Source organism: Lutra lutra, chromosome 11 (genome assembly GCF_902655055.1).
Source record: "Lutra lutra chromosome 11, mLutLut1.2, whole genome shotgun sequence".
Lineage (NCBI taxonomy): Eukaryota > Metazoa > Chordata > Mammalia > Carnivora > Mustelidae > Lutra > Lutra lutra.
The window spans coordinates 73,749,426-73,776,627 of NC_062288.1; the positions used below are offsets into that span (position 1 = coordinate 73,749,426).

The window sequence follows — 27,202 nt, forward strand, 5'->3', positions numbered from 1 at the left end:
TGCTTTGAAATGTGCTTTGATGTCTCATTTCACTAGGCTTTTGCTCTTCATCCTGCCTGGAGTGTCTGTCAGACTGCTGTGTCTCTTTGGTTGGGGCCTGGCTCTTCTATCAGGAGGGGGGAGCACATCCGGAGCCTTCTCAAGGCAAGGCTATTCTTGCCCGTAGGAGGCCCCTCCCCCTGCCAGAGCTGCAGTCCTGCCTCCACCGGAGCTTGCAGGAACAGGAACTGCCAGGGCCTCTCAACCCTTTGGATCACAGAGGTGCAGGGGCCTGATCCCAGCCCTGTGAACACTGTCAGCTTCTCTTTGTGTGTGTGTATGTGTGTCTGTCTGTCTGTCTGTCTGTTCCCACAAGATCTATGTCATGAGTAACCTGGCCCATTCTGGGGGGTTCAGTAATAGGCTAATAATGGGTGACTAAGCATCTCCAGATGGCAGTGTCAGATTCTGAACTCACCTCCTCCCATGGACACCCCAAATCTACAGCTACCTCTGGAACCATTTCTTCTGAAAAGGACCTGCAAGCTAGCTGTGTATCCTTCCCATCTGGCAAGGAAAAAAAACCCACATCCAAAGCAAGCACAAGAGGCTGAGGCTATCCTGCAGTAAAGCTCACTCCAGCGCAGTGTTGCACACTTAGGAGGGAACTCAAAACCTGGAGCTTCTCCCACATTCAGCACCCTAACCTTTAAGACTGCATCTGATGGATGAGCCCCCGAACATCTAGCTTTTAAATCAACGGTGCTTGCATCTCTAAGACCCAAAAGAAGACTATGCTGAACTGAGGAAAGGCTAGTAATGGGCTTGTGCTCTTGGACCCACAGGCCCGATGGCCCAGGATAGAGGCAGCTGATTGACAGGTTAGATCTAAACCTTAAGATAGGCAAATACTCTCTAACATAAACAAGTGTCAGTAAGGGGGCAGGCATCTAATTTAACACACCTCTAAGGGTCATCGAGGGTAAGCTGGCAGGTACTACCTTAGGGAGGTTGCTTTCCCTCTGCCTCCCGCCAACTAAACTACTGTAATCTTCTCCAGAAACCTCACAGTGGGGTCACTGTCTTTGTCATCTAGACTGCCTATGAACTTATACATGTGTCTGATGCCCAAGGACACCACTAGATTGTCTAGCTCTGTTGGACAGCAGGGACTGTGTTCCTGGGTCCCACAGACTAACACAGGAGAGACTGTTCTTGACCAGCTGCCACTCGTAGGGCACTGTACAGATAGCAGAATGAAACATAGTCCTAGTGTTTCTGCAAGAGGGGCTATGTGCTTAACATGAGCTTAGACTTTGGGCAGGCTTCAGGTGGGGCATATATCTAGGGGCCTGCTGATATGGACTCCACAGGCCTGTGCATGCTTTCTTCGAGCTCCCCTTCTGCCTTGTTCCAGATTACCAGTATCCTTCCAAAGGGAACTTGCATACCCACCTGCTATCCTGATTTTTTAACTCCCACCCAGTGGATACCTCTAGATTGCCTAGCTGTGGAAGGCAGTGGGAGTCATAGTTGTAGTCCTACAGGATTATATATGTTTGCATACTTTAAAAGCTGCTATTGTGTGTGTTGGGGGGGGCGAGTCTGTCTTTGAAACAGTTTTGAGTCTAGGTGCTGACTGAGATCCTTTCTTTTGGAACATGGATAACTTTTAGCATATGCTCAACCACTGGGAGCCACTGAAAATAAAGTAGGCTATTGTACAATACTAAGGTTTGAGAGACAACCAAGAGCTAGGATAGGGTTGAACAATAAGATTTATCTGCTACATAAAGCCACTCTACTTCTTCATACTGGGCAAGGTCGCTGTTTGATCTAATGCATAGAAGCCAACATAGAGAGTCAAGAAAAATGAATAAAGAGTATGTTTTAAAAGAAACAACAAGACAAAACCTAAGAAAAAGTTCTTAAGCAGTTTACCTGACAGAGTTCAAAATAATAGTAATAGTTTTAAAGATGTTCACCAAACTTGGGAGAAGAAAGAAATATACAAAATTACCAAATGGAAGTCACAGAGCTGAAGAATACAAAACCAAACTGAAAAATATGCTTAGAAGGATTCAGCAGCAGACTATATCTGAAGCAGAAGAAAAAAATCAGTGAACTCAAAAACAGGGCAGTAGAACTCACCTCATCAGAGCAATAGAAAGAAAAAAAGTGGGTAAGATAGCTTAAGGGAGTTAGGTGACATCAAGTGGGCCAATATTCACATTGAAGGGATCACAGAAGGAGAAGAGAGAAAGGGGCAAAAAAGTTACTTGAAGAAGTGATGGCTGAGAATTTTCCTAACCCCGTGAAGAAAACAGACATCCAGATATAGGATGCTGAGAAATTTCCAAATATAACGAACCCAAGGAGACTCATACCAAGACACATTATAATTAATATGTCAAAAGTTAAAGAGGAGAGAATCTTAAAATCAGGAAGAGAAAAACAACATACATACAAGGGAACCCCTACAGACTATACTTGGATTTTTCAGCAGAACCTGTGCAGGACAGAAGGGAATGGCATGATATATTTCAAGTGCTGAAAGAAGAAAAACTCACAACCAAGAACCCTCTCCAGCAAAGTTGTCATTCTCAATTTTAGGAGAGAGCATTTTCCAGACAGACAAAAGCTAAGCCTGCCTTACAGTAAACTCTAAAGGGACTTCATTAAGCTGAGGTAAAAGGGCACAAATGAGCAACAGAAACACATATGAAAGTACAGATCTCAGTGGTAAAGTTAAATATATAGTAAAATTCAGAATAATGTAAACATGGCAGATTAATCACTTATAAAGGTAGTATGAAGGTTAGAAAAATAGTAAAACTATAATAAGTAGTTAAGATAAACATAAAATGTGACATCAAGGAAGAGGGGAAAGTAAAAATATAGAGCTTTAGAATGCATTAAAACAAGTTATAAACTTAAAATAGACTGTTAGAAATGTTATTATATATAAGCCTCTTCCTAACCACAAAGGAAAAACCTGTGGCAGATACACACACAAATATGGAAAAGAGATTAATCTTAGCATACCACTGTACAAAATCTTAAGTTACAAAGGAAGAGAGCAAGTGAAAGGAAGAAACAGAAAGCTACAAAACAGCCAAAAAAAAGAAAAATTTTTTTACAAATGGCAGTCAGTATATGCCTATCAGTAATTAACTTTAAATGTAAATGGACTAAATTCTTCTATTAAAAAGGTTGAATGAAAACACAAGATTCATCTATGTGCTCTCTACAATAGACCCACTTCAGATGTAAAGTCACACGGACTGTAAGAGAAGTAAACAATCTTCCATGCAAATTGAAACCAAAAGAAAGCTGGAGTAAGTGTATTTAGATCAAGCAAAATAGTCTTTAAAATAAGGACTGTAAAAAGAGACAAGAGAAGCACATACTGATAAAGGGGTCAATACAACAAAAGGATATAACATTTTTTAAAAATTTTTTTATTTATTTTCAGCGTAACAGTATTCATTGTTTTTTGCACCACACCCGGTGCTCCATGCAATCCTTGCCCTCTCCAATACCCACCACCTGGTTCCCCCAGCCTCCCACCCCCCGCCCCTTCAAAACCCTCAGATTGTTTTTCAGAGTCCATAGTCTCTCATGATTCACCTCCTCTTCCAATTTCCCCCAACTCCCTTCTCCTCTCTAACATTTTAAATAATTTAAGTACCCACATAGGAACACCTGAATATGTAAAGCAAATATTTACAGACCCAAAAGAAGAAATAGCAATATGCTAATAGTACAGGACTTTAATACCCCCCTTTCATCAACAGATAGATCACCCAGACAGAAAATCAATAAGGACACATTGTCCTTAAGCAGATCATTAGACCAGATGGACTTAATATACACAGAACATTACACCCAAAAGTAACATGGAATATTCTCCAGGATAGAGCATGTTGGGCCACAAAATAAGCCTAAATCAATTCAAAAAGATTGAAGTCAATATTCAGCATCTTTTCTAACTGTAGTTGTCTTTAATTAGAATTCAATTACAGGGGGTGCCTGGGTTGCTCAGTGGGTTAAAGCCTCTGCCTTCAGGTCAGGTCATGATCCCAGGGTCCTGGGATGGAGCCCTGCATCAGGCTCTCTGCTCCTCAGGGTTCCTGCTTCCTCCTCTCTCTCTCTGCCTCTCTGCCTACTTGTGATCTCTGTCTGTCAAATAAATAAAATCTTAAAAAAAAAAGCAATTACAAGAAAAATGGAAAATTTACAAATGTGGAAATTAAACAGTCTACTGAACAACCACTGGGTCAAAGGAGAAATAAAAAAATGCCCTGAAAATATGAAAACAGAAACATAACAAAAATAATGGATACAGCAAAAGCAGTTCTACCAGGGAAGTCCATAATGATAAGTACCTATCTCAAGAAACAAGAAAAAATCTAAAACAACCTAACTCTATACCTCAGGGCATTAGAAAAACAAATGAAGACCAAAGTTGGTAGAGTGGAAGTAAATGAAGTAGAGGCTTAGAAGACAAGAGAAATGATGAATGAAACCAAGAGCTGTTTCTTTGAAAAGATAAGCAAAATTGGTGAACCTTTAAATTCACCAAAAAAGCAGACTCAAAAATCATAAAGAGGAGAAATTACAACTGATATCACAGAAATACAAAAGATTTAAGACACTACTATGAACAATTACATTCCAACCAATTTTACAACCAAGAAGAAATAAATTCTCAGAAACATAACCAAAAAACACTACCAAGAGTGAATCATAATAAAATAGAAAATATAAAGAGACTGGTTACTAGTCAGGAGTTTGAATCAGTAAGAAAAAAATCTCCCAAAAAACCAAAGTCAGGACCAGATGGCTTCACTGGTGAATTGTAAAACCCATCCTTCTCAAACTCTTCCAAAAATAATAGAAGAGGAGGAAACACTTTCAAACTCATTTTATAAGACTAGCATTACCCTGATACAAAAACAACACAAGGATGCTACAAGAAAGAAAATTACAAGGCAGTATCCCTCATGAACGTACATGCAAATAGCCTCAACAAAATATTAGCAAACCAAATTCAACAATTCATTTAAAAGACCATACATTGTGATCAACTAAGATTTATTCCAGGGATGCAAGGATGGTTCAATTTCTGCAAATCGATGTATATACCATTTTAATAAAACAAAATATAAAAATTATATGATCATCAATAGATGCAGAAAAATTATGACAAAATTCAACATAAATTTATGATTAAAAATCTGAACACTTGTGTATGGAGGGAATATATCTCAATGTAACAAAAGCTGTATATGACCAGCCCACAGCTTAACACCATACTCAATGGTGAAAAGCTTGAAAGCTTTTCCTCTAAGATCAGGAGTAAGACAAGGATGCCCACTCTTACCATTGTTATTCAATATAGTATTAGAAATTCTGACCTGAGCAATTAGTCAAGAAAGAAACGGAAGACATACAAATTGGAAAAGAAGAAATAAAACTATCAGTATTTGCAGATGACATAATATGTATAGAAAATCCTAAAGATTCTTACAAAAACTGTTAGACCCAATTCTGTGAAGGTGCAGGATACAAAAATCAGTATCAAAAATGTGTAGCATTTATATATATGTATATAATCAGAAAGAGAAATTAAGAAAATAATCCTATTTACATTTGCATCAAGGAATAAAATACCCAGGAATATATTTAACCAAGGAAGTAAAAGAATTGTACCCTGAGTACCAACAGACATTCGTGCAAGAAACTGAAGACAACATAAATTATGAAAATATTCTGTGCTCATGGACTGGAAGAATATTGTTAAAATGTCCATACTACCTAAAGCAGTCGACAGGTTCAATGAAATCCCTAGCAAAACGGCAAGGGCATTAATAGAAATAATAGAACGATCCTAAAGTTTGGAATTACAGAAGACGCTGAATAGGTCTTTCTTGAGAAAGAACGACAAAGCTAGAAGCATCACACTGTCTGATTTCATCTATATTACAAAGCTGTAATAGTCAAAGCATGATGGTATTGGCATAAAAACAAACACATGGATCAATGGAACAGAATATAGAGCCCAGAAATAAACCCATGCATGCATAGTGAGCCAAGAATATGCAATGAGTAAAAGTCTCTTCAGTAAATGATACCAGGAAACCTCGACAACCACATGCAAAAGAATGCAACTGGACCACCATTGTATACCATACACAAAAGTTAACTCAAAATAGAATAAAGACTGTAAGACCTGAAACCATAAAATTCAGAAGAAAATACAGGCAGTAAGCTACTCCTTGATTTCTACTCTGGTGGCAATTATTTTAGATTTGGTACCAAAAGCAAACCTAGAATAAACAAGTAGGACTACATCAAACTAAAAGGCTTCTGCACAGCAAAGGAATCCATCAATAAAACAAAACCACAAGCTATCGAATGGGAGAAAATATTTGTAAATATTGAATGAGGGGTTAGTATCCAAAATATAGAGAAAAGTCCTACAACTCAACAGCAAAAAACCCCAAAGAATCTGATTTAAAATGGGCAAAAGATTTCAATAGATATTTTTCCAAAGATGATATACAGATGGCCAACATGTCCCATGAAAAGGTGCTTAACATCACTAATCATCAGGGAAATTCAAATCAACAACACAATGAAATACCACCTCACACTTGTCAGATTGGCCAGTATCAACAAGACAGTAATACCAAGTGTTGAGGTTGTGGAGAAGAGAGACTCCTTGTGCACTGTTGGTGGGAATGTAAATTGGTTTAGCTACTATTGAAAACAGTACGGAAGTTGTTCGAAAATTAAAAATGGAACTGTCAGGGTGCCTGGGTGGTTCAGTCATATTCTTTGCCTTCAGCTTAGGTCATGATCCCGGTGTCCTGGGATCAAGCCCCGGCATCAGATTGGACTCCCTGCTCAGTGGGGAGTCTGCTTCTCCCTCTCCCTCCCTCATAAATAAATCTAAAAAAAAAAAAAAAAAAATTTTTTTTTAAATAAATAAATAAGGAAGTACCATATGACTCAGTAATTCTAATGCAGGGTATTTATCCAGAAGAAATGAAAAGTTCAAAAAGGCAAATCCACCCTCATGATCACTGGAGATTTATAATAACCAAGATATGGAAATAATGTTTCTTAATGGATGATTGGATAAAGAGGATATGATCAATACATATAATTTTGTGTGTGTGTGTGTGTGTGTGTATGTATACACACAAATGAACATTATCCAACCATAAAAAAAGAGGGAAATCTGGCCTTTGCAACAACATGGATGGACCTTGAGGGCATTATGCTAAGTGTGTGAGTTAGATAAAGACAAATACCGTAGGATCGCACTTATATGTGACATCTAAAAACAGAAAAAAATGAGTTCACAGGTATAAAGAACGGATTAGATTGGTGGTGGCCTGAGGCAGCAGGTGGGGGTGGGTAAAATGGATGAAGGAGCGACAAACTTCCACTTACAAAATAAAGAAGTAATGGGGACGTAAGGTACAGCATGGTGACTACAGTTAACATATTACCTCTATGAAAGTTGCCAAGAGAGTAGATCTTAGAAGTTCTCCTGAGAAAACTATGGTGACAGACAGTAACTAGACATATTGTGGTGATGATTTCACAGAGCAATTACAATAAATCATGTTGTAAACCTGAATCTAATATGTTACATGTTAATTATACCTCAATAAATACATTAATATTAAATAAATTTGTTTTATTAAATAAAAACTTCTGCACCTTCCCACCCCACTGGGCACTATTTTGCCAAAAAAAAAAAAAAATTCTTAATTTACTTTGCACAGTATTTAGACAAGCACAGGTAAGAAGAGAAACTGAAATGTGAATTGTGAAAGAGACACAGTTGGGAAAAATGGGAAGAATGTTAAGGTTTGAGGAGAGATTTCTGAGATCATTTCTGAACAGTCTTAAGAACGTAAATCCTACCTCGCACCAGACAGAATGGATAAAATTAACAAGTCAGGAAACAACAGATGTTGTCGAGGATGCAGAGAAAGAGGAAACATCCTACACTGTTGGTGGGAATGCAAACTGGTGCAGCCACTCTGGAAAACAGAAAGGAGGGTCCTCAAAAAGTTGCAAATACAGCTACCCTATGACCCAGCAATCGCAGTACTGGGTATTTACCCTAAAGATACAAACATAGTGATCCGAAAGGGCAAGTGCACCTGAATGTTTATAGCAGCAATGTCCACAATAGCCAAACTATGGAAAAACCTAGATGTCCATCAACAGATGAATGGATAAAGAAGGTGTGTGTGTGTGTGTGTGTAATGGAATACTATGCAGCCATCAAAAGAAATGAAATCTTGCCATTTGCAATGACATGGATGGAACTAGAGGGTATTATGCTGAGCAAAGTAAGTCAATCAGAGAAAGACAATTATTGTATGATCTCTCTGATATGAGGAATTTGAGAGGCAGAGTGAGGGGTTTGGGGGGTAGGGAAGGAAAAAATGAAACAAGATGGGATTGGGAGGGAGACAAACCATAAGAGACTCTTAATCTCACAAAACAAACAGGGTTGCTGGGAGGTGTTGGGGGTGGGGACAGGGTGGTTGGGTTATGGACATTGGGGAGGGTATGTGCTATGGTGAGTGCTATGAAATGTGTGAGCCTGACGATTTACAGACCTGTACCCCTGGGGCAAATAATACACTATATGTTAATAAAAATAACTTTAAAAAAAAAGAGAAAATTCCCAAATACACAAACTATCTTTACACCTCAAAGAACTAGAGAATCAACAAATTAAGACAAACCCATGGATGGGAAGGGAAATAATTACAATTAGAACAGAAATCAATGAATTAGAAATCAGATATATAGTAGAACACATCAACAAAATTAGAAGCTGGTTCTTTAAAAGAATTAATAAGATTGATAAACCACTGGCCAAACTTCTCCAAAAGAAAAGAGAATGGACCCAAATTAATAAAAGTACGAATGAAAGGGGAGAGATCATGACTAACACCAAGGAAATAGAAACAATCGCTATAAATTATTATCAACAACTATATGTCAATAAATTTAGCAACCTGTTAGAAATGGATGCATTCTTGGAACCTATAAACTACCAAGACTGAAACACAAAGAAATTGACAGCCTGAGTAGACCAATAACCAGTAATAAGATTGAAGCAGTGATCAGAAACCTCCCCAAAAACAAGAGTCCAGGACCTGATGGATTCCCTGGGGAATTCTACCAAACATTCAAAGAAGAAATAATACTTTTTCTACTGAAGCTCTTTCAGAAAATAGAAACAGAAGGAGAACTTCCAAACTCATTCTATGAAGCCAGCATTACCTTGACCCCAAACCAGGCAAAGACCCCATCAAAAAGGAGAATTTCTGACCAATATCCTTGATGAACACGGACACAAAAATTCTCACCAAAATACTAGCCAGTAGGATCCAATAGTACATTAAAAAGATGATTCACCACGACCAAGTGGGATTTATTCCTGGGCTGCAAGGTTGGTTCAACGTCCGCAAATCAACCAATGTGATACAATACATTAATGAAAGAACAAGTTTAAAAAAAAAAAAAAAGTAAATCTTAGTTTTAATGAAAAAATTTATTTTTTCCTGGCCATAGATGGCATTGTGACCAATTTCAGCAGACCATTAGACATACTCTTTCTAGGAAACTTCTTCTAAGATCTAAAGTGGACTTTGTTATCCAAAAGTTACATTCAACTTTATTAATTAAACCTTTTGGATTAGGGGGTTTTCCAACTGGCCAACTGAATAAAGTCAACACCGACTAGGTTCAGGTAAAGTATAGTGTTTCTCTGTTTAAGCCTCCCAGCTTCCAGAGAAAGTAAATGGACGTAATTTAAATATGGAAAAAGATGATTATTTTAAGTCTTCCGCTGCAGCCAAACATAAAATTTCCTAATTTTTCCTGGGCAGATTTCTGCCTGCTTCACTCTTCTGCAGATTTCTCTTTCTTGCCTTTTTGGGTCTCTCTTTTCAAAGTGTTTCAACTATAAACTGAGCCTTTTATAACCCTCCTTCAGTTAAAATGGAATGGCCTGATTTTAGTGTGGTGATCAGAATAATGAAATATTGGTAGGTAAAGAGCAGTGGGCTCTCTAGAAGAAATCTTGTATTATTTCTGTCACTATGACAGTAACAATATTTAGTAAGTACTTCATGAGAAATCCCTTCTTGAGCACTTATAGGCACGCTCATCCTCATCCTTTGAGGACAGTGCTGTTATTCCCAGCTAGCCAGCTTGTTGTCTGGTTAAAGTAATGTTAATGTTATTTGCACCATCTGTATTTTTTTTTTTTTTTAAGCTTTTCTTTACCCTCTTCTCTGCTCAGGTACTAACTGTACATGTAAAATGTTTTAAATAAACACCTCTACTAACTGTTTACTCATCTTCATGTTTCTTTGTACAGCTTCCGAGGGGGGCAGAGGGGCACGGGGGCAGGGGGTGTTCTGTTATAAAAGGCTGTGTTCCGGGGCGCCTGGGTGGCTCAGTGGGTTAAGCCTCTGCCTTTGGCTCAGACATGATCCCAGGGTGATGGGATCGAGCCCCGCATCCGGCTCTCTGCTCAGCGGGGAGCCTGCTTCCTCCTCTCTCTCTGCCTGCCTCTCTGCCCACTTGTGATCTCTCTCTGTCCAATAAATAAATAAAATCTCTAAATAAAATAAAAGGCCGTGTTCCTAGACTTAGTAGATGCGACTCTTCAGAAAGGACTCCGTGACTCAGTGCTACAGTTAAGTCTTGACTAACAATTACTGGATCAAATCTCTCAGAGTTTGGAATATTTAATGAATCGAACACGGAACAGGCAGCAAGATAAATGAGTAAGAGAAGAAAAAAAAATCTGTGCTATTCACTTAAGTGTAATTTAAAATGCAAATGCACTTCCCATAGGTGCAGGATGGAATCCAGAATTTGGACATGTGGGAGGAAAAATCAAGGAGTCCCTTTGTGGGAGGTGGGAGAACGGTTTTATATTTTTTTTCCAAGGTTCTTCTGAGTTTGCTGAGAGGAAAGATAATGTAAAGATAATTGTTTAGTTTTCCTAAGTGTGGTCTTCTCTGTACTGCAGTGGAAAATACAGCTCTTCTCTTCTTTTACCTCCTGACCTAACTCACTTTCTTCCCTACTAGGAAAATGTTGACTGTGTTCTGGCTGAGAAGCATGGCCTCACGGGGACAGCAGTGTGCCAGAGAGTTCTGGGTAGGAGGGACACTTTGGGCCAATTTATGCAGGCGGCAGGTCATCCTAGGGCTGTAGGCCAGATGCTGCATGTCCTCTGGCTTGGAGACACAGGCCTCCTTGGAGCTGAGCTACCGTGCTGTATTAGTAAATATTTCCTGCCCCCGCATACACTTGAGGAGCAGAACTCCCTGGAGATGTCTGTGTCTCATCCCTCACAGCTGGCTTTTCACAGAGGCCACATACTTAGCTCTCCTGGCTGTGATTCAGGATTACTAAACCCCGCTTCTAGCCTGCTTTCTGATTTTGCGTTGAGAAACAACCGTCGCAGTGAAGCTGCGTCTGGGCACAAGAAGGCCTCCACCCAATTAGGCATCCCCTGTACAGTGAGCCCCTTTGTACCCCCACCGGGCAGATGTGAGCCTTAGCAGCTAAAGACATGGCGACACCTGTGGGTTCTCTGTAGCTTTGGTCATAAAGTCAGGTTTGATCTCTGTGCAATTTCCTAAATTACTAATTACGCATAATTGACTGCTCATATTTTTATCTGCAGTTGCTTTTTGGCACACTGTCAGTCTGTTACAAATGGTAACCTCTTTTTCTCCGTATACAGTTTGCTTGTTGGGGACCTGATTAAGAAAGTCGTTTTAAATGTGGAAGTCATAGGAAATGATATTAGAGATGAGATAAAACACATACAAATCTGCGTGCACTCAGAAATGGTTTGTGGGTTATTCTCAGAATTCGTTGCTCTGTGCTTCCCAGTACTCTGCTATTTGGGGTCTCTGTTCCAAGAAATTCAGAGCACCTGTCATACCACATCTTAAAAAAAAGAAAATGAAAGAAATTTAAGAGGCTCCCTTAGAACAGAGCAGAGTTTAGGGTGCACATGGTTTCCTGATGGCTCTTAAGTCAGTAGTCTGCTCACTGTAACTGCTTCCCTCATATTTTCTTAGCACCTTGGGTCACATAGGATTGAGTCAATCAATTTGGGATCATTTCTTTATTAAACTAATGTGTTCTTCTAAAAATGAGTCTCCAGTCTTATCTTAAACAAAACCAAGGCCCTTGGACCAGTCACAGAGGCTTCCACCAGCCATCTAAGGATGCTGGTTATCTAGGTTTCTGGTGTTACCTTCATGGCATGGGACAGCTAGATGCTTTCCAGATAGATGACCTTTCACAGGACTCAAAAGATTTTGTTTGGGTTTGTTGTCTGCAGTCATTCGTAACAGTTTTGGTTTCTTTTAATCAAACGTTGTGCTGAAGCTTTCTTTTTACGGCTTCTTGTGGCTGCTGGTGTGTTTCTTTGTTTCCGTCAGTGTACAGTAGCTGTCAGTCTTGCGCTGAGCTCCCCTCTCACTAGTACACCGAATTGTGCAATTCTTGCTTGGCCCAGTCTGAGACAGGCATCTTTCCCAGAACCTAGTTGGCTTCTCAGAGGTTAAATACTTTTGGCAAAAACTGCAAATATGACTGAATAAAACCAGAAAAATGAAAAACCTCAAGAACAGGGGGAAAAATAATTATTTCTGACTGTGAACTACATCAATGCAGAGGACTCATCTTCTTTCGTCTTCTTAGTTGGCTAATACTTCTAATCCTCTCTTTGCTTCAAATAAAACCAGCATGGTAATGCTGTTTGTGATTGTTGATTCCCCTGAAGGGGGTGGGGTGACCATGGCAGAAGCTGTCAGCTCTTTGGCCTCACCTTAACCTCTTCCTTACCTCAGGTCACCATGTGATCCAACTGCCCTTTCTAGAGCACAACTAAAAAGAAAAACTGATCAGAGAGCATTTAGGGATCTTCTTGTTGTCGTCGTACCTAGGTAGTTCTTTACTTCTAAAGGACAGATAATGACTGTGTCTGTGGTCCCCGTCTGTAGAGATGCACCTTGGTTAGTATCACTGTTCTCCCTGAACTGTATTTTGGTTTGTGGATTTTTTTTTAGGTGTCCTTGAATTGATTGGTTTTTCAGAGTAGCCCAGAGTGGTTTCCAAGTAAATGATGTAGAACCTGTGTTTTAAGATAATGTCTTTTTTGTGTCTGTGTAAGTTTTAGTATTTATATAAAGAACTTCTTTTGAGACCTGTGTCATGGCTGTGTTTGACCAGAATTCCTATGTCATCCGTTCACTGCTTTTGTGCAGGTAAGGATGGACCTGAACTTTTATCCTTTCAATTGACAGATTTGTTTCTTCTGAGACACGCTCTCTCTTGGCTGCCTACCGTCTCCTGTCTATCTCCACAGCGTGACCGGCTGCTTATCAGGTCTCCTACTCATCAACTTTGCTCTCGTTGAGGGTTATAGCCTTTACTACCAACTCTTCATTAAAAGTGAGATTCAGACTCATCTTTAGAAAGGAAAGGAACATGAATCAAGGCTAAAAACAGATCAAGACAAATCAGAAAGTTTTGGATTTATAACTGATCTTCCCCCAAGGCAGATGAACCGAGTGCTCCACCCCTGCGGTCAGCCCAGCATGCTGGACTCGAGGCTGGCCCATTCCGGTGAGGCGCGTGGCTTCTCACTCTGACTCTGCAGCCAGCCTCTAGGACTCGGGGCGAATTTTCTAAAACTCCTCTAAGTCTATATTGGTAAAATAGGGATCATACCAGTACTGCTTCTTGAACATATTATTAGAATTAAGGGAATTCATATTTGGAAAGAGTCTTACACAGAGTTTAGTACAAAGTAAGTATCTAAAATAGTTTTTTAAAAAATGAAATGGTGTGGGTGCCTGGCTGGCTGAGATGGTTGAGCATCTGCCTTCAGCTCAGGTCATGGTCCTGGAATCGAGTCCCCCCCATCAGGCTCCCTGCTCAGTGGGGAGTCTGCTTCACCCTCTACCCCTCGCCCCTGCTTGTGCGTGCTCTCTCTTAAAAATAAATCATTTAAAAAAATAGTGATGAAAACATCTCTCTCCTAAAAGACGTATTTCTTAATTCTGAAGACCGCAAATAAATAATTTTCCTTCATTAACACTAGGCTTTCCATTCTATGAAAAACAACTAGTCTTACCTATTTGTTATAGAAACCACATTTTGGGGGAAAAAATCACATTTTGTTATAGAAGAGAGTCTAGAAAGGAGTGTTTGATCTCTTGGCAGCAAAGAACTTTTTCATTTTGTTTACTAAAAATAGTTTAATAGACTTTAATTTGTGAATCTTGTTGGCTTAAAGTAGGAGTTTGGACAGATCCTACTCTGGGTGTAGGGCTTCTCATTTCTGTATGACAACTGTCATTATCTAAAATCTGGAAGAGCTTTTAATTTCCAGTGAATGGATAGGTCCTGTGAGTGGCGATTAACTGTTTAGTTTGGAATGTCACTCCTGTCCCTTTTTATCCTGCAGGCTCTTGATTTCTTAACAATTACATTCAGTCTCTCCCCTCCTGATTATTGGTTTCTTCCTCTTTTTTCTGTGTAGGCATGGCTGGGCTCCCTTCTTTTGAATCAGGCATTAAAACTTTTTATTTCATTCTGCTACCGAATCTTATTAATGCCTCCTCAGCCATGTAATCAATCCCATACCTTTGGCTAACTGTAAGATTTGATTTAGATTTCTCTATTACTTTAAACTCTCAAGGTCTAAAAATTAACTCATCTGTCTCTTGTTATTTTATTTTTACCTTAAAAAAGCCACATACTGAGAGCAGATAGTCATTTTTGAGAAAGGACTGGTATCTTAAATATCTACAAATCAGTAAGAAAAAAAACATGTAACTTAATTAGAAAAATGAGGGGGAACTTGAATGGCCTGAACACCTGTTTCAAAGAAGAGGAAACACAAAAACATGTCTAGACTTACTAGTGAAGATATAAATGCAAAGTAAAACCACCATGAGATATCCTTTCACACTCAACTGGCAATAATGAAGGCAGGACAGTCTCCAAGATTGATGAAGATGTAGATATTGAGCATTCTTAAGCTTGGTTTGGGAGAGTAAATTTTGGAGCAAGCAGTGTTTTTGGAAACAAGTTTGCATATCCTGTGAGCCCAGAGCTCTGCCAGTGACCTAGCATGGGAGCTCTAAGACACTTGCACAAAACTATTCCAAACAGTAAAGTCTGGAATAGCAAAAACATTGGATATGACAAATATATTCACAAATAGTATGGATAAATTAATTATGGTACATTTAATCAATTGGGATACTCTACACCTGGAAAATAAGTGAACTTAGCAACAGGATCCTGGGGGGGAAATACACAGTACTGAACAAAAAATGCTACTCACAGGAATCCAGAAGGTACCTTTATCCTTTCTGAGAGCTACTGAGGGACATTTCCACATTTACTGTTGTGAAAAGTATAGTGCAAAGTAAGGGAAAGATTTAGTCAAAATTCAAGACATTGATTATATTGTGTAAGAGGGAGCTTTACATTGGAAGGGACCGAAGGAGGCTTCAAAGATGTAAGCCTGTCCTTCTCAGGCTGGGTGGAATGGCCATTCTTTCCTCCCTTGAAACTGATAGATCCAATACGGAGAGTTCTGTATATGATGTATTCTGTGATTAATATATAAAGAATCTTATGTTCAAGAAGATTCTTAGGGCTTTAAGAATACTCGGTTAAAGGTTCTTCAACGTCAAGTGAGTTTTTGTAGATTCCCCTTTCAGCCTTGAAATAGCAGTGTTCCCAATGAAGTAGAAAGTTAAGGTCACAAGTGTTAGAACTAGTTAGTACTTACATCTCTGTGAAGGCATATTGAACAGAACTGGCTTTCTGAAAGGTAACTCTATTTTCTTCATAGGATAATAAATCTAGCTCTTTATAACAGTTATCTTACAAACCATGATAACCGTATAATCCTGGAAAAGCTCAGTAATCTACTGAATGTATCGTACTGAATATTTTTTTCCTCCAGTTTGGGAGCAGGTGGGTGGTGCAGTCAAATGTCTATTTCTAAAGGACTGCGAGGTCACAGAAGTGTTTAGCCTGTGTGATGGAGAGCAATAGGATGTAGGGAAGATGGGTGAGAGGCACAGAGCAGTAGAACAAAGAACTAAAACCACTGTACGGTGTGTGAGAATAACAAAATCTCACCCACATGCACACATCTGTACCCACACCCCACCACCACCTTTTCGGTTGGTTGGTTGGTTTCTGAATGCAATATTGACCTCTAAAGATGGCTCTCCTAAAATTTAAGCTTCTTTGTGAGCTTCCAGCCCACGGGAAGGCTTATGAGACTGCATGTCATGGGGTTTTGGATTATTTTGATCAATTATTTATTTTGATCAATTCTTATCATTCAGCCCATTGATAATTCTCTGTTTGTGTTCATTTTTTTTTTTTTTCCTCACTACATGGTCTCTTCCCAACTGAAAATGAAGATTGCTGTGTCCACTGTATCCTGGCCTGCTTGTTCTGTGAATTCCTCACCCTCTGCAATATTGTCCTGGGCCAGGCTTCCTGTGGCATCTGCACCTCAGAAGCCTGCTGCTGTTGCTGTGGAGACGAGATGGGGGACGACTGTAACTGCCCTTGTGACATGGACTGTGGCATCATGGATGCCTGTTGTGAATCATCGGACTGCTTGGAAATCTGTATGGAATGCTGTGGAATTTGTTTTCCTTCATAGGTATTTATCTTCTGTTTGTGTTAAAACTGGAGGTTTTAAACTTTTAGGTTTCTTTGAAGGGGTCAGAAAATCACATGGTGAGAGTCTCATGAAGCAACCCAGTATTTGCACTGTTAACTCATTATTTTAAGTAATCTCTGAAAGCCTTTTCTCTCTAACTGAATCTACGTGTTTTAATATGTGAAATTTTAACTACTTCTAAACTAAATAAATTACAATGACTGAGGGACATTTTGACCAAAAAAAAAAAAAAAAAAAGCTAAATGTCTCCTTTTTATGCATGTTTCTGTTGCTTTTAACCATTCTTAAGAGCCTCTTGCTCTAAGTGTATTATTTCTCTGTATTTAAACCAGTTTATATTTTTGATGTTTATCTGTTTATGGTTCCAAGTAAGCATCCCTTCTTTTAAAGTGAACTTTGGGAGAAAAACCCACACCATAGTTGGGCACCTAGTGTTCAGCTCTGTGCTGGGTTCTCCCTTTCTCCCCTCATTCATCAGACACTAAGCGCCTACTGTGTGTAATGTTCTGCTCAGATGCAAAGACGGATGCCACTGAATTCCCATCTAAAGGACTATACAGTTTAGTAGAGGAGACACCCATCAAGTACACACCAGTCCTCAAGGCATACTGAAGTGCAGATGATGTGAGAGAGAGGCTAAAAAGACTCTAGGAATACACAGAAGAGACTAGCTCTTGTCTACTGGCATAGGCACACAGCTTCAAGGAAAAGGGGGCATTTGAGGAGGACTTTTAGGATGAGTGATCCATCCATGGCTTGGATGAATCAGATTTAGTAAGACCAAGTTTTAGGTGGGGAGCTTGAACTGTGTGTGCCCTTAAGCCATTAAAAGAAAAATGCCTTAAGTATGTATTTTCTTTAGTTGCAGGAATACAGCTTTTTGTTAAAGCCTATAAAATTTAAATTAATGAAAAATATGCAATTTTTTACACATCATTTAAATGTTATGATAAAGTTTTGATAAGAATATAATGCTTTATTAAAATAGCTCTATTTTATTAAGAATGTGGAATACTTTTGACAAAATGCATTTAAATTAGGTGATTTTTAAAAAATATTAAAATCTCAGTATTCTGATTTTGATTTTGATCAAAAGTGGTTTTTTTTGTTGTTTTTTGTTTTTTTTTTTTTGCGGGGAGGGTTTGAGAGCTTTCAGTCTTTTGCAGGAGGGGGAGGTTGTTTTGCTTCGTACACAATGTTTATAAACAGGGCTCACCTTAAATGTAAACCCTTCCTTCCAATACAGTGGGAAACTGGACATCTGCTACTGTAACCAGATTTTATTTAGTACTGCAATTTTGTGTGAAATGAAACCAACACTGAAGGTTATCAAGATGCTGCAGTGTAAAGAAATAGTCTCATAATCGACTGAAGTATATAGTTAATAAGACACAGACACTTTGTGTAGCCCAGATGAAGGTGGGGGTAAATTTCCATACTGTGTGCTCTCCTACTAAGTCTGATCTTCCCAGAACTGTAGTTTGGTTTGATTTAATGTAATTCCTTGTAGAAATTCTGGAAGGATACTTTTGCATTAATAGTTATTTTTTAATTCTTCCAGCTGAAATTCAACTTGATAGTGAAAACAAATGCATAGCAAGGCTAGCCTTTTGAGAAAGGTTTTAAACCCAAAGTGCAGGAATGTCACCTCTGGTTTTTCCTTTGAGATAAAACCTAGCTTCTACTTCTGTCATTACTTAAAGGACTTAAAGGAAAAAAAAAAAAGCAAACTTCTGAATCCCCTTTTCATACACACATACACACACATATACACACACTTACCCTTTAAGTTAGTGGTTTTCTATAATTCTATTTAAACCTGACATCTTTCTCTTGTCTAAAGAGTGTTTTTGTTACAGTAAATATAAGAAAATCTTTGTACTATTTCATAGTAGCCAGAATCTGAATATTTACGTATACTCAAAGTTATGCGTATCTATTAGGATAGAGGAATATCATCTGTGTATTGACATATAAATTAGCCTTTTAATGACCTGGAATTGTTAAGATGTGTCACTTTTTATCTTGCAAGATTTTTCAACCAGGTGGTTTATCTAATATTTAAATATATTCTGCCACTATTTGCAAGGAAAATATTAGCACTTTTGAAGGAATGTTTCTCCGTAACAGGGAACATTAATTGATAGCAGAATTTTTTTTCATATTTATATTCACAGTACTTTTCCTCTATTGTCTACTCTAGTCATTCCATAAAGTATTTGTATGATTTTTTTAAAATGAGGAAAAAAAAAAACCAAAGTAGGAAAATGTGAAAATAGTTTCAGTATATGTTAGAATTTCTGTATGTAAAATGTTTTGTTGAATATATGGCCGTCATGACTAAGTGCTAGAGTTTACAGTTACAGATTTGGTCTCTTTTTAAATGTGGAAACCTAACCTTTGATATTTTTAAACTGGACCTGTATTATCCTGAATACATTATTTTGAAATAAAAAAAAGTTCTCTCTTGTGCTTTAGCATATTTTCTACCTAATTGATACATTGATATTTGAATGAATTTGACTATCATTTAAAACTTGAGGCTTTTATCTTGTTACTTCCCTTTCTGAAGATTTCCTAATTTCCTTATGTAAATTACATGACTCATGCTCCTAAATAAACTATGAAAGATTCAGATCCATTTATACTGCAGATCATAGTTAACATATGATTTTAAAACATGGTCTTAAATAAATGGTTTTTAGAAGTTGGGAGATAATTCCAAAAGAAGTAAATGGAAACAAAGTTCATTTTAATATGTATACTGAGATATTAAACACAAAAAAAACTATGAAATCAGGTATTAGAGTTAATGAATTTCATCCAAAAGTTAAATCATCAGAAGTATTTTCATCTAGGGTTTTTAGTAGTGCAATTTTTAAGTAGGAGGTAGTGTTTTATAGTTACTATTTAACCACCCCCCACTTTAGCTAGAAGGCTTTTTATTTAGGAATAGAATCGGATTTTTGCATTCTTATAGTCTATCAACTATATCCTTTTTCCTAACCTAGTCAGGGTTTCTCTGAACAGTTCAAGGAGTAACCAAGGCAACCTTATGTAATAACTTTTCATTCTTTAGCCATACAACCTCTATCAGTGCCCTAGATTCTAATGTTATAAATGTCAAAGTCACTGCCTAACATAAATAAGACTGGAATCCTGAGTCTGTGGCTTGCCTTCTGGAATTCTGGATTAAATGCTTAGATTTACCCAACCACCTAATGAATAAGTTTATTTATTAATGAGGTTATTTTTCAAATTATTCAAGACCTTTATGCCCTTTCCAATTACTTGTGATTTGTAAGCCCGTAGGTTTATTACATCTAATCTGACAGGCAAGATAAAATTTCATCAAATAATACACTATCCATTTTTCTTTTCCTTTTACACTAATGTAGTAAAGCATACCATTTTTTTTTTAAAGATTTTATTTATTTATATGACAGAGTACACACACCACAGGGGGAGGGGCGAAAGGAGAGGGAGAAGGAGGCTCCCCACTGAGCAGGGAGCCTGATGCAATGGGGAGCTTGATCCCAGGACCCTGATCATGACCTGAGCCAAAGATAGACGCTTAACCAACTGAGCGACCCAGGCACCCCTAAAGCATACCATTTTTGTTTTAAAGACTGGTTAACCTATTGATAGGGTTTATTGCACACTTACAGTTTACACTTTTTGATCAAGCGTTTTTTGTTTTTTTGTTTTTGTTTTTGTTTTTTTACAAAGGAGTCTCTTTAACCCTTCTCCATGCCCCACTGTCACCAGTAAATTTCCAGTGTCTGTTTTCTCAAGGTACCTCAGTAAGGAGTCAGGACCCTCACATAGTTTCAACCTAGGTAAGGAGTTTGGCACCTCTTATGAGAAAACTGCCAGTATTTACTTGCTTATTTAATATTAGAGATTTTGCTGAAGTGGGTGTGGAGCGGGGAAAACACTGCAACGACACAGCCCTCCAGTGGAGGGTGGTTTTGGCAAAAATGATCAGTAGTGACTAAACCCAGCACAAATTTTTGCATCTCAAAATGCCCAACAATGATTGCTTCCTCGACCAACCGTGAAAGGGCTGCAAATCAAAAATATCATATAAATATTCAAATTTTAATGGTGTCACTAGGCACTCTGGAGTGAAAAGGATTATGAGCACAGCCGCCTCACCTAAGAAGCAGGATCTCTAGGCAAGCAGAAACCTGCACCAGCCCCTTCTTCATCAAAAGGGGGACGATGGTGGGACAATGGCCACGGGGGCTACACCGATACTGCCCAGCTGCCAAATGTCAACATGAGCGGTTTGCTGCCTTCCTACTGAACTCGGGACACTAGTTCGGGCTCCACTGTGTGTCTGTTATTTATGCCCTCGGGCCCTCACCTGGGTGCTTGCTGAAACTGAGTGCTGCTTTCAGTTGCGAGGGGACCGGGAAGAAATCACTGGTACATAACCATCCTTTGACACGTTACCGACATGGGGTATAGATAACATGTGTTAAAGACAAAGTGGAGCTTTGCAATTAAGTGCTCACTTCCAGGCAGGTCTTTGTGTGAGGTTCGGTTGAGAATATAATTATTAGGAAAATAGTAAAAAGCAAATTCAAACAAATTCTAAGTTTAGCTTGAAAAACTGAAAAGGTTCTTAAGTTCTGTCTGATGCATAAAGGGGTAGAAGCAAAAGAATTACGTTCCAAAGCCAAGAAAGAGGGTGTACAAAAGCAGCTGATCCACTTGACAAAGTTCATAGCCTTTTGCAAAGGAATAAAAGCCTGTTGAGCAGGGAACCAAAAGATCTCATTATAGGATGAAGCCAAGCCATATTAAAGCTTGTGCACTAGTAACTATGTCTAAAAACAGCCTGCTGTTTTATATTGAACCAATACATTTCTTAACTTGGTAGGTTGCAGTGTAAAGATGTACAGAGCCTGTCTGCTGGATGCAATGCCAATTACAGATGTGGCCGAGTGGTGTCAAACACCTACAAATAGTTAGGATCTCAAGCAATCTTAGAGTGAAACAAAAGAAGTTTTAAAATGTCATCTCAAAACCTAGAAAGCGCAGTTCGTCATGTGTGTCTGACTCTTAGAGTCTGGAGATCACCTTTATTATATAATTCGATGTGGCCATCATATGATCCCTCCATCAGAATGCTCAGTTCTTTCAAGGACATGAATAGTGCCTGAGAGATAAGGAGAGTATCTTTTAGAAGTAACACCTTCAGATGACAAGGCATCTGTGATCAGCTCTGCAGGAGGGGCGTTTTCTTGGTGTTGAGGCGGAGGAGGGAAATACTCACGAATGCATATTCTATTAGATTTTCTTAGATCATCAGAAAGAATAATTGGGCATATTTACACAAGTACATTTTAGTAAACTATTATCCCGGTTTAACGAGAATACATATCCTGGTAAAAGTACATTAAATAGCAATCCAAAAGCAATTTGGCTGCTGAGGACATTATTTTTTTTATCTAATTATTCACAAATTAATGAATAAAATTAAATTCCAATCACTGAAGAAAATGAAGCAATGGTGAGAATCAGAACTACAGATTAGTTAAAGCAAAGATATGCAATGCATAACAGAATTAAAGCATTTCTTTTACTCAAACTCGGTGCTTAAAAAAGAACAAATCCATCATCTTGAAATTTGACTTGTAGCTTGACATTAAAAATAATATGAGTAGAATTTTCAGTGGGGTAAGCACAAAACTAGTTCAAGTTGTGTCACTCTCAATTACTGTACTCAGGTGGTGTGCCCATTAAAATTCCCACTTGTGGGTTCCGCTCACTATGCAAATGGGGTCATTACCTGGAGAATTTAATTGGTTATGACACTGGGAGTAGGACTTTTCCTTTCAAAATAAACCCACTTACACACATTTTCACTAGAAATATGATTGTTATATATACTTTGGATTGTTTTGCTCTATCAATATTTACTAAAATTAGACTCCCTTTGCTTGCTTACTCCTTACGAATAATTCACAGTGGATCCAAATTACTTTGTGGATATGGTCTTATTTGTCCGTAAGACTACTTAGAATGACTCTTTCATAAATCAAATTGCTTCTCACAATATCACATAAGTCTCTGTATCTGTCACCCCACCCCTCATGCGGGTACATTTCCAGTAAAGGTTTTCATCTTTTCATAGAACACATCTTCTCTTTCATCAGCGTTCTCAATATTTGATTTGAGGGGATTCTTCCACTTTTGTCCCTCCTTTGTCACTTTAAAGAACTGTACAGGTAAAGACTTAACCTGCCCTCTTGGCTGTCTAACACACATACTGTTTGTATAGTACAGAATGTATAATAATCTATATGGCCAAGGAGTCATATCTGTACCACTTCCAAGGCCCTCATGTTCACTGAAGAGTCTGGGCGAGGACAGAAGTCATTCTCAGAATGAGTTCCAGGGACACCTCCACCAAGAACCGTTAGACGACTGAATTTACTTATTTTTATCTAAGATTTTTATTTGTAAGTAATCTCTACACCTAACATGAGGCTCGAACTCAAAATCGGGAGGTCAGGGGTTGCACACTCCACCAACTGAGCCAGCCAGGTGCACCTAGACCACTGAATTTAAAGAACAAATAGCAAGTAGGTGTGAAAAGTGCAGCTCTTCATACACCTAGACCATCTGTTCTCATTGACTGTGGCAATTTGAACTGGAGAAAACCTGAGTGTATAGCTACCTACTAAGAATATTTTTTTTTAAAGATTTTATTTATTTATTTGACAGACAAAGATCACAAGTAGGCAGAGAGAGAGGAGGAAGCAGGCTCCCTGCTGAGCAGAGAGCCTGATGCGGGGTTCGATCCCAAGACCCTGAGATCATGACCTGAGCCGAAGGCAGAGGCTTAACCCTCTGAGCCACCCAGGCATCCCCCCGACTAAGAATATTAATAATGGCCTGAATTTACAACAAATCCTGAAATTATAGCATAGTTTAGGGGATCTAATATTAAACTGGGCATCCAGGAATTTAGTTCCCAGACACTGACCCAACCAACAGTTCCCAGAGTGAACCTGAAGCAGTAACAGGACTGTTGTTAAGTATTAATGATAGACTCTCTGGGAAGCACTAAACGGTTCCCCAAAAGAGCAGGGCCATGCAGTCCAAATTTTTATCATCGTACCAAGTTGTATAAGCCAAGATTTTATCACGGGCTGATCTGGACCTAAAGAGAACATTTCTTCCTTTAATGTAAAAAAGAATATTCTAAAACGAGAGTAAAAATAATTCCAAAGATGATAGAAGCAGAAATAGTACACATTCATAACTGGACCATTGGGCAGGATTTTTAACATCTGTAACTATGGGAAATTTCCCACAGAATATCAAATATGGATCCAAGTCTCTAACATTCATTTTTCTATGATATTTCTAATTGTGCCCAGAGGATAAGAAGGAGTTGGCGCATCCAATAAATATAATCATTTACATGCACGGAGCTCCCTTTGAAGTTAATAGGACCTATGGAAAGGAGAGTTATGCACCACGAAAACGGAGTTCAATGTGAAACCTCGTTCTTTCTTGTTAACATGCAGCGATATTGCCAACACATTTGGATTTTCTTACTGCTTATCTTTTCTTTGTATGTGCTGTTTAAGTTGGAGTCGACTGAAGTGCTCCATGTGTAGAGGCAAGATAGTCAAGAGCGCAGATGTGATGATTGCAAGCATATACTTGGGGACCAGCTTTGTAAGATACTATCCAAAAGTGGTAGGGCCTGACATTTGTAGCGCTTGTTTAGCTTTTCAGAAGGAAGCCATTTCTACTTTCCCATTTGATCTTTGCAACCCTGTGATTCATCTAGGATATGCATTTTTTCCTTCCATTTTGCAGATCAAACAACGGATTGCTTAAGCTCATTTTCTAAAGTAGTTCCTTTAGACCCAGGAAACCTGATCTCCCAGATCTTGCTATTACAACCGTTTTTTGCTTAAGAAATTTTACATGTTATTTAATATAATAGACTCAATCACAACTGCTCTGTTTGAAGCTGGCTTGAGGATATGGGGATCTGAAGTCTCACCAGCCTTACTCCTGTCTCCCATCTTTGTCACCTGGAGTGGAGTCCTAGCATGGGTTCTCCTAGAGACTGAAAATCACAGCCACTGTACTACTTAACTCTCATTACATGCATTGACCCAAAGTCTGTCAACCCACAATATTCTGCTCTCTTGTGCCTACTCATCAAAAAAAATTTTTTTTCCTAGATGGATAAGGAATCAGGAGTTAGATGTTCTTCATGAATTGTTTGCTGGTCATTCTCCATTTGTCTCTCTAGATCTGTTCTCTGTCTCTGCCTTTGTGCCAGGTTCCCTTGCTTTCTGGTTTCTAGTTGGCTTTGGTGGATGGCAAGCACTGATGGGCAATCAGAAGGTGGGAGGAGAGAGAGGTCAAGGTATTAATTCCTATCCCACTCCCTGGGCCCCTTTCTGCCAGGTAATGACCTTTACAGCTCCATTCCCGGACATAAAGTGCTGCTATGTAGTCATCCTTCTCCCTGCTTCTGCCCCTTCAGGCATGGGGAAGTAACGTCTCCCACTGTGGCTAGTTCCTGGCACTTCAGATTCCTTTGTTAGTTACCTTACGACTGATTCTTCCTCTGTGAACAGTCCCTTTTATTAAGTGCTCTTTAATTAAGGCCTTTGAGTGAGCCATCTGTTTTCTACCAGTCCTCTAATGAAGTAGCGAGTCTGTGTGTGTGCAAATGCACATGTTGTCTGAATCCAATCTTGTTATCATGTATTTCTCAGATTTATCAAAATAATGTAAACTCTGGTGGTTTCTTAGATGTCTGTCTCTTTAGCATTGACAGTCAAATCTAGTATCACAAGAACCACACTAGACACTCCACAAATTAATTTAGCAATTTCAGGTTTGATGATTACACACCTTCATGCTAACATCTGATACTATAACAAGCTGGCAGGGGAACAGGGAAAGAAAGAGGGAATCATTACCGTGAGTGATCCAAAATCTAAGATAGAGTTTTTAGAGCTCTAGGATCCCAACAGATGATGAGGTTTAACTTTGTTCCATACATCCTGGAATGACTCAACATCATTATCAATGTAAGCAGACCCACAATAGAAATCTTAGCCTGGAAATCAGTCCCTCCAGAAAGGTCTTAGAGATGCCATAAGAATGTCAACAAAGATAATAAAACAACTTAATTTGCAATCTGTATGCCTTCAGAGTTGGATACTTCTAAGTTAAAGTAGGTCCAACATCAGCCTTAGTTGTCTAGTTCAACACTAGATAGGTAAATGGCAACATTTTAATTGGTACTTCAGATATTCACCCAATTAGTCAAGGAGCATTTACTGGTCACCTATGTATGCCAGACCCAGGACTGTGAGTAGGGACAGCAAGGTGTCCATTAATGAGTTCCCAGAGAACGCACATTAAATTGATAGAATTCAAGAGTTAAGAGACAGAATTGCTGCAGGAGTAGAGAGTAGGAGTGACTAAGGGTCTCTGGAAGAGCCAGGAAGGTTTCCCAAAGGAGGGATTAATAAAACCAGGATTGGAGAAAGAGTAAATAGTTATCTGTTCATTCTCAAGTTGCGATAATATTAGAAGGACAGAGTACAGGTGAGGGCAAGAGCAACAACTGAGCCCAACAGGTAGCACCATAAATGCTTTGCTGAAGGTTTCTGAACTCAAACCTGTAGGCAACATGAAGCTTTCTGAGGATTGTAATCCAAGAAACAGGATCAAATTTGTATTTTAATATAATTTTATTGGGGCGGCAGTATGAATGACAGATTAGAGGGGACTGAAGATGAACTTAGGTAGACAGTTAAAAGACTGTGTATTCACTTACACAAAAGATGGTGAGGGCCTGAACTAAGGCACTAACTGTAGGCACAGATGGGGGTAGAGGAGGGACCAAGGAGGGACATTCCTGGAAGAGAACTGAAAGACTATCCTTGGAGAATGGACATGTTACATGTGCCCAGTGCTTGCATACAAAACCAACTGCATGAATGTTGTACAAAAGTCAAGTTCACAGAAGTTTTAAAGTCCATTGATGTTTAAGGTCACAAATGTCATGTTTTCACTCAGTGAGATAATGGGTCTGAAAGTACTTATCAACAGTGTCACCAATATTAGAAATCCATTTAGGGTTTACATGGTAGGAATGGTAGCATACCTGGTGTTCTGGTGGTGAACCAGTGAGAAAAATACCATATGAATGTTAATGCATGTCGCCGGCGGGGGGTGCAGGGAGGAAGTATGAGGAAAACAAGAGTAAGGAGACATGGACAAAGATCTCCAGTGTTCCTGGCAGGTAAGAGGTGTTCATTTATATACTTGTTAAATTAATACATGAATGAATAAATGAACGTGTGTATGTGTGTGTGTGTAGAATGAACAATGAGCAGAATCACACGTGTATTTCCACAA

General features: G+C 38.8%; 1 protein-coding gene across 1 annotated transcript in view; it reads left to right on the forward strand.

Moving 5' to 3' along the window:
• MDFIC (MyoD family inhibitor domain containing) overlaps nucleotides 1-19,014 on the forward strand; it is an 89,658-nt gene extending 70,644 nt beyond the window's left edge. Inside the window, 1 exon segment of the mRNA XM_053447784.1 lies at nucleotides 16,515-19,014. Within this exon segment, the coding sequence (XP_053303759.1) occupies nucleotides 16,515-16,762 (248 nt within the window). The 3' untranslated portion in view covers nucleotides 16,763-19,014.
• Nucleotides 19,015-27,202: the final 8,188 nt, after the last annotated feature.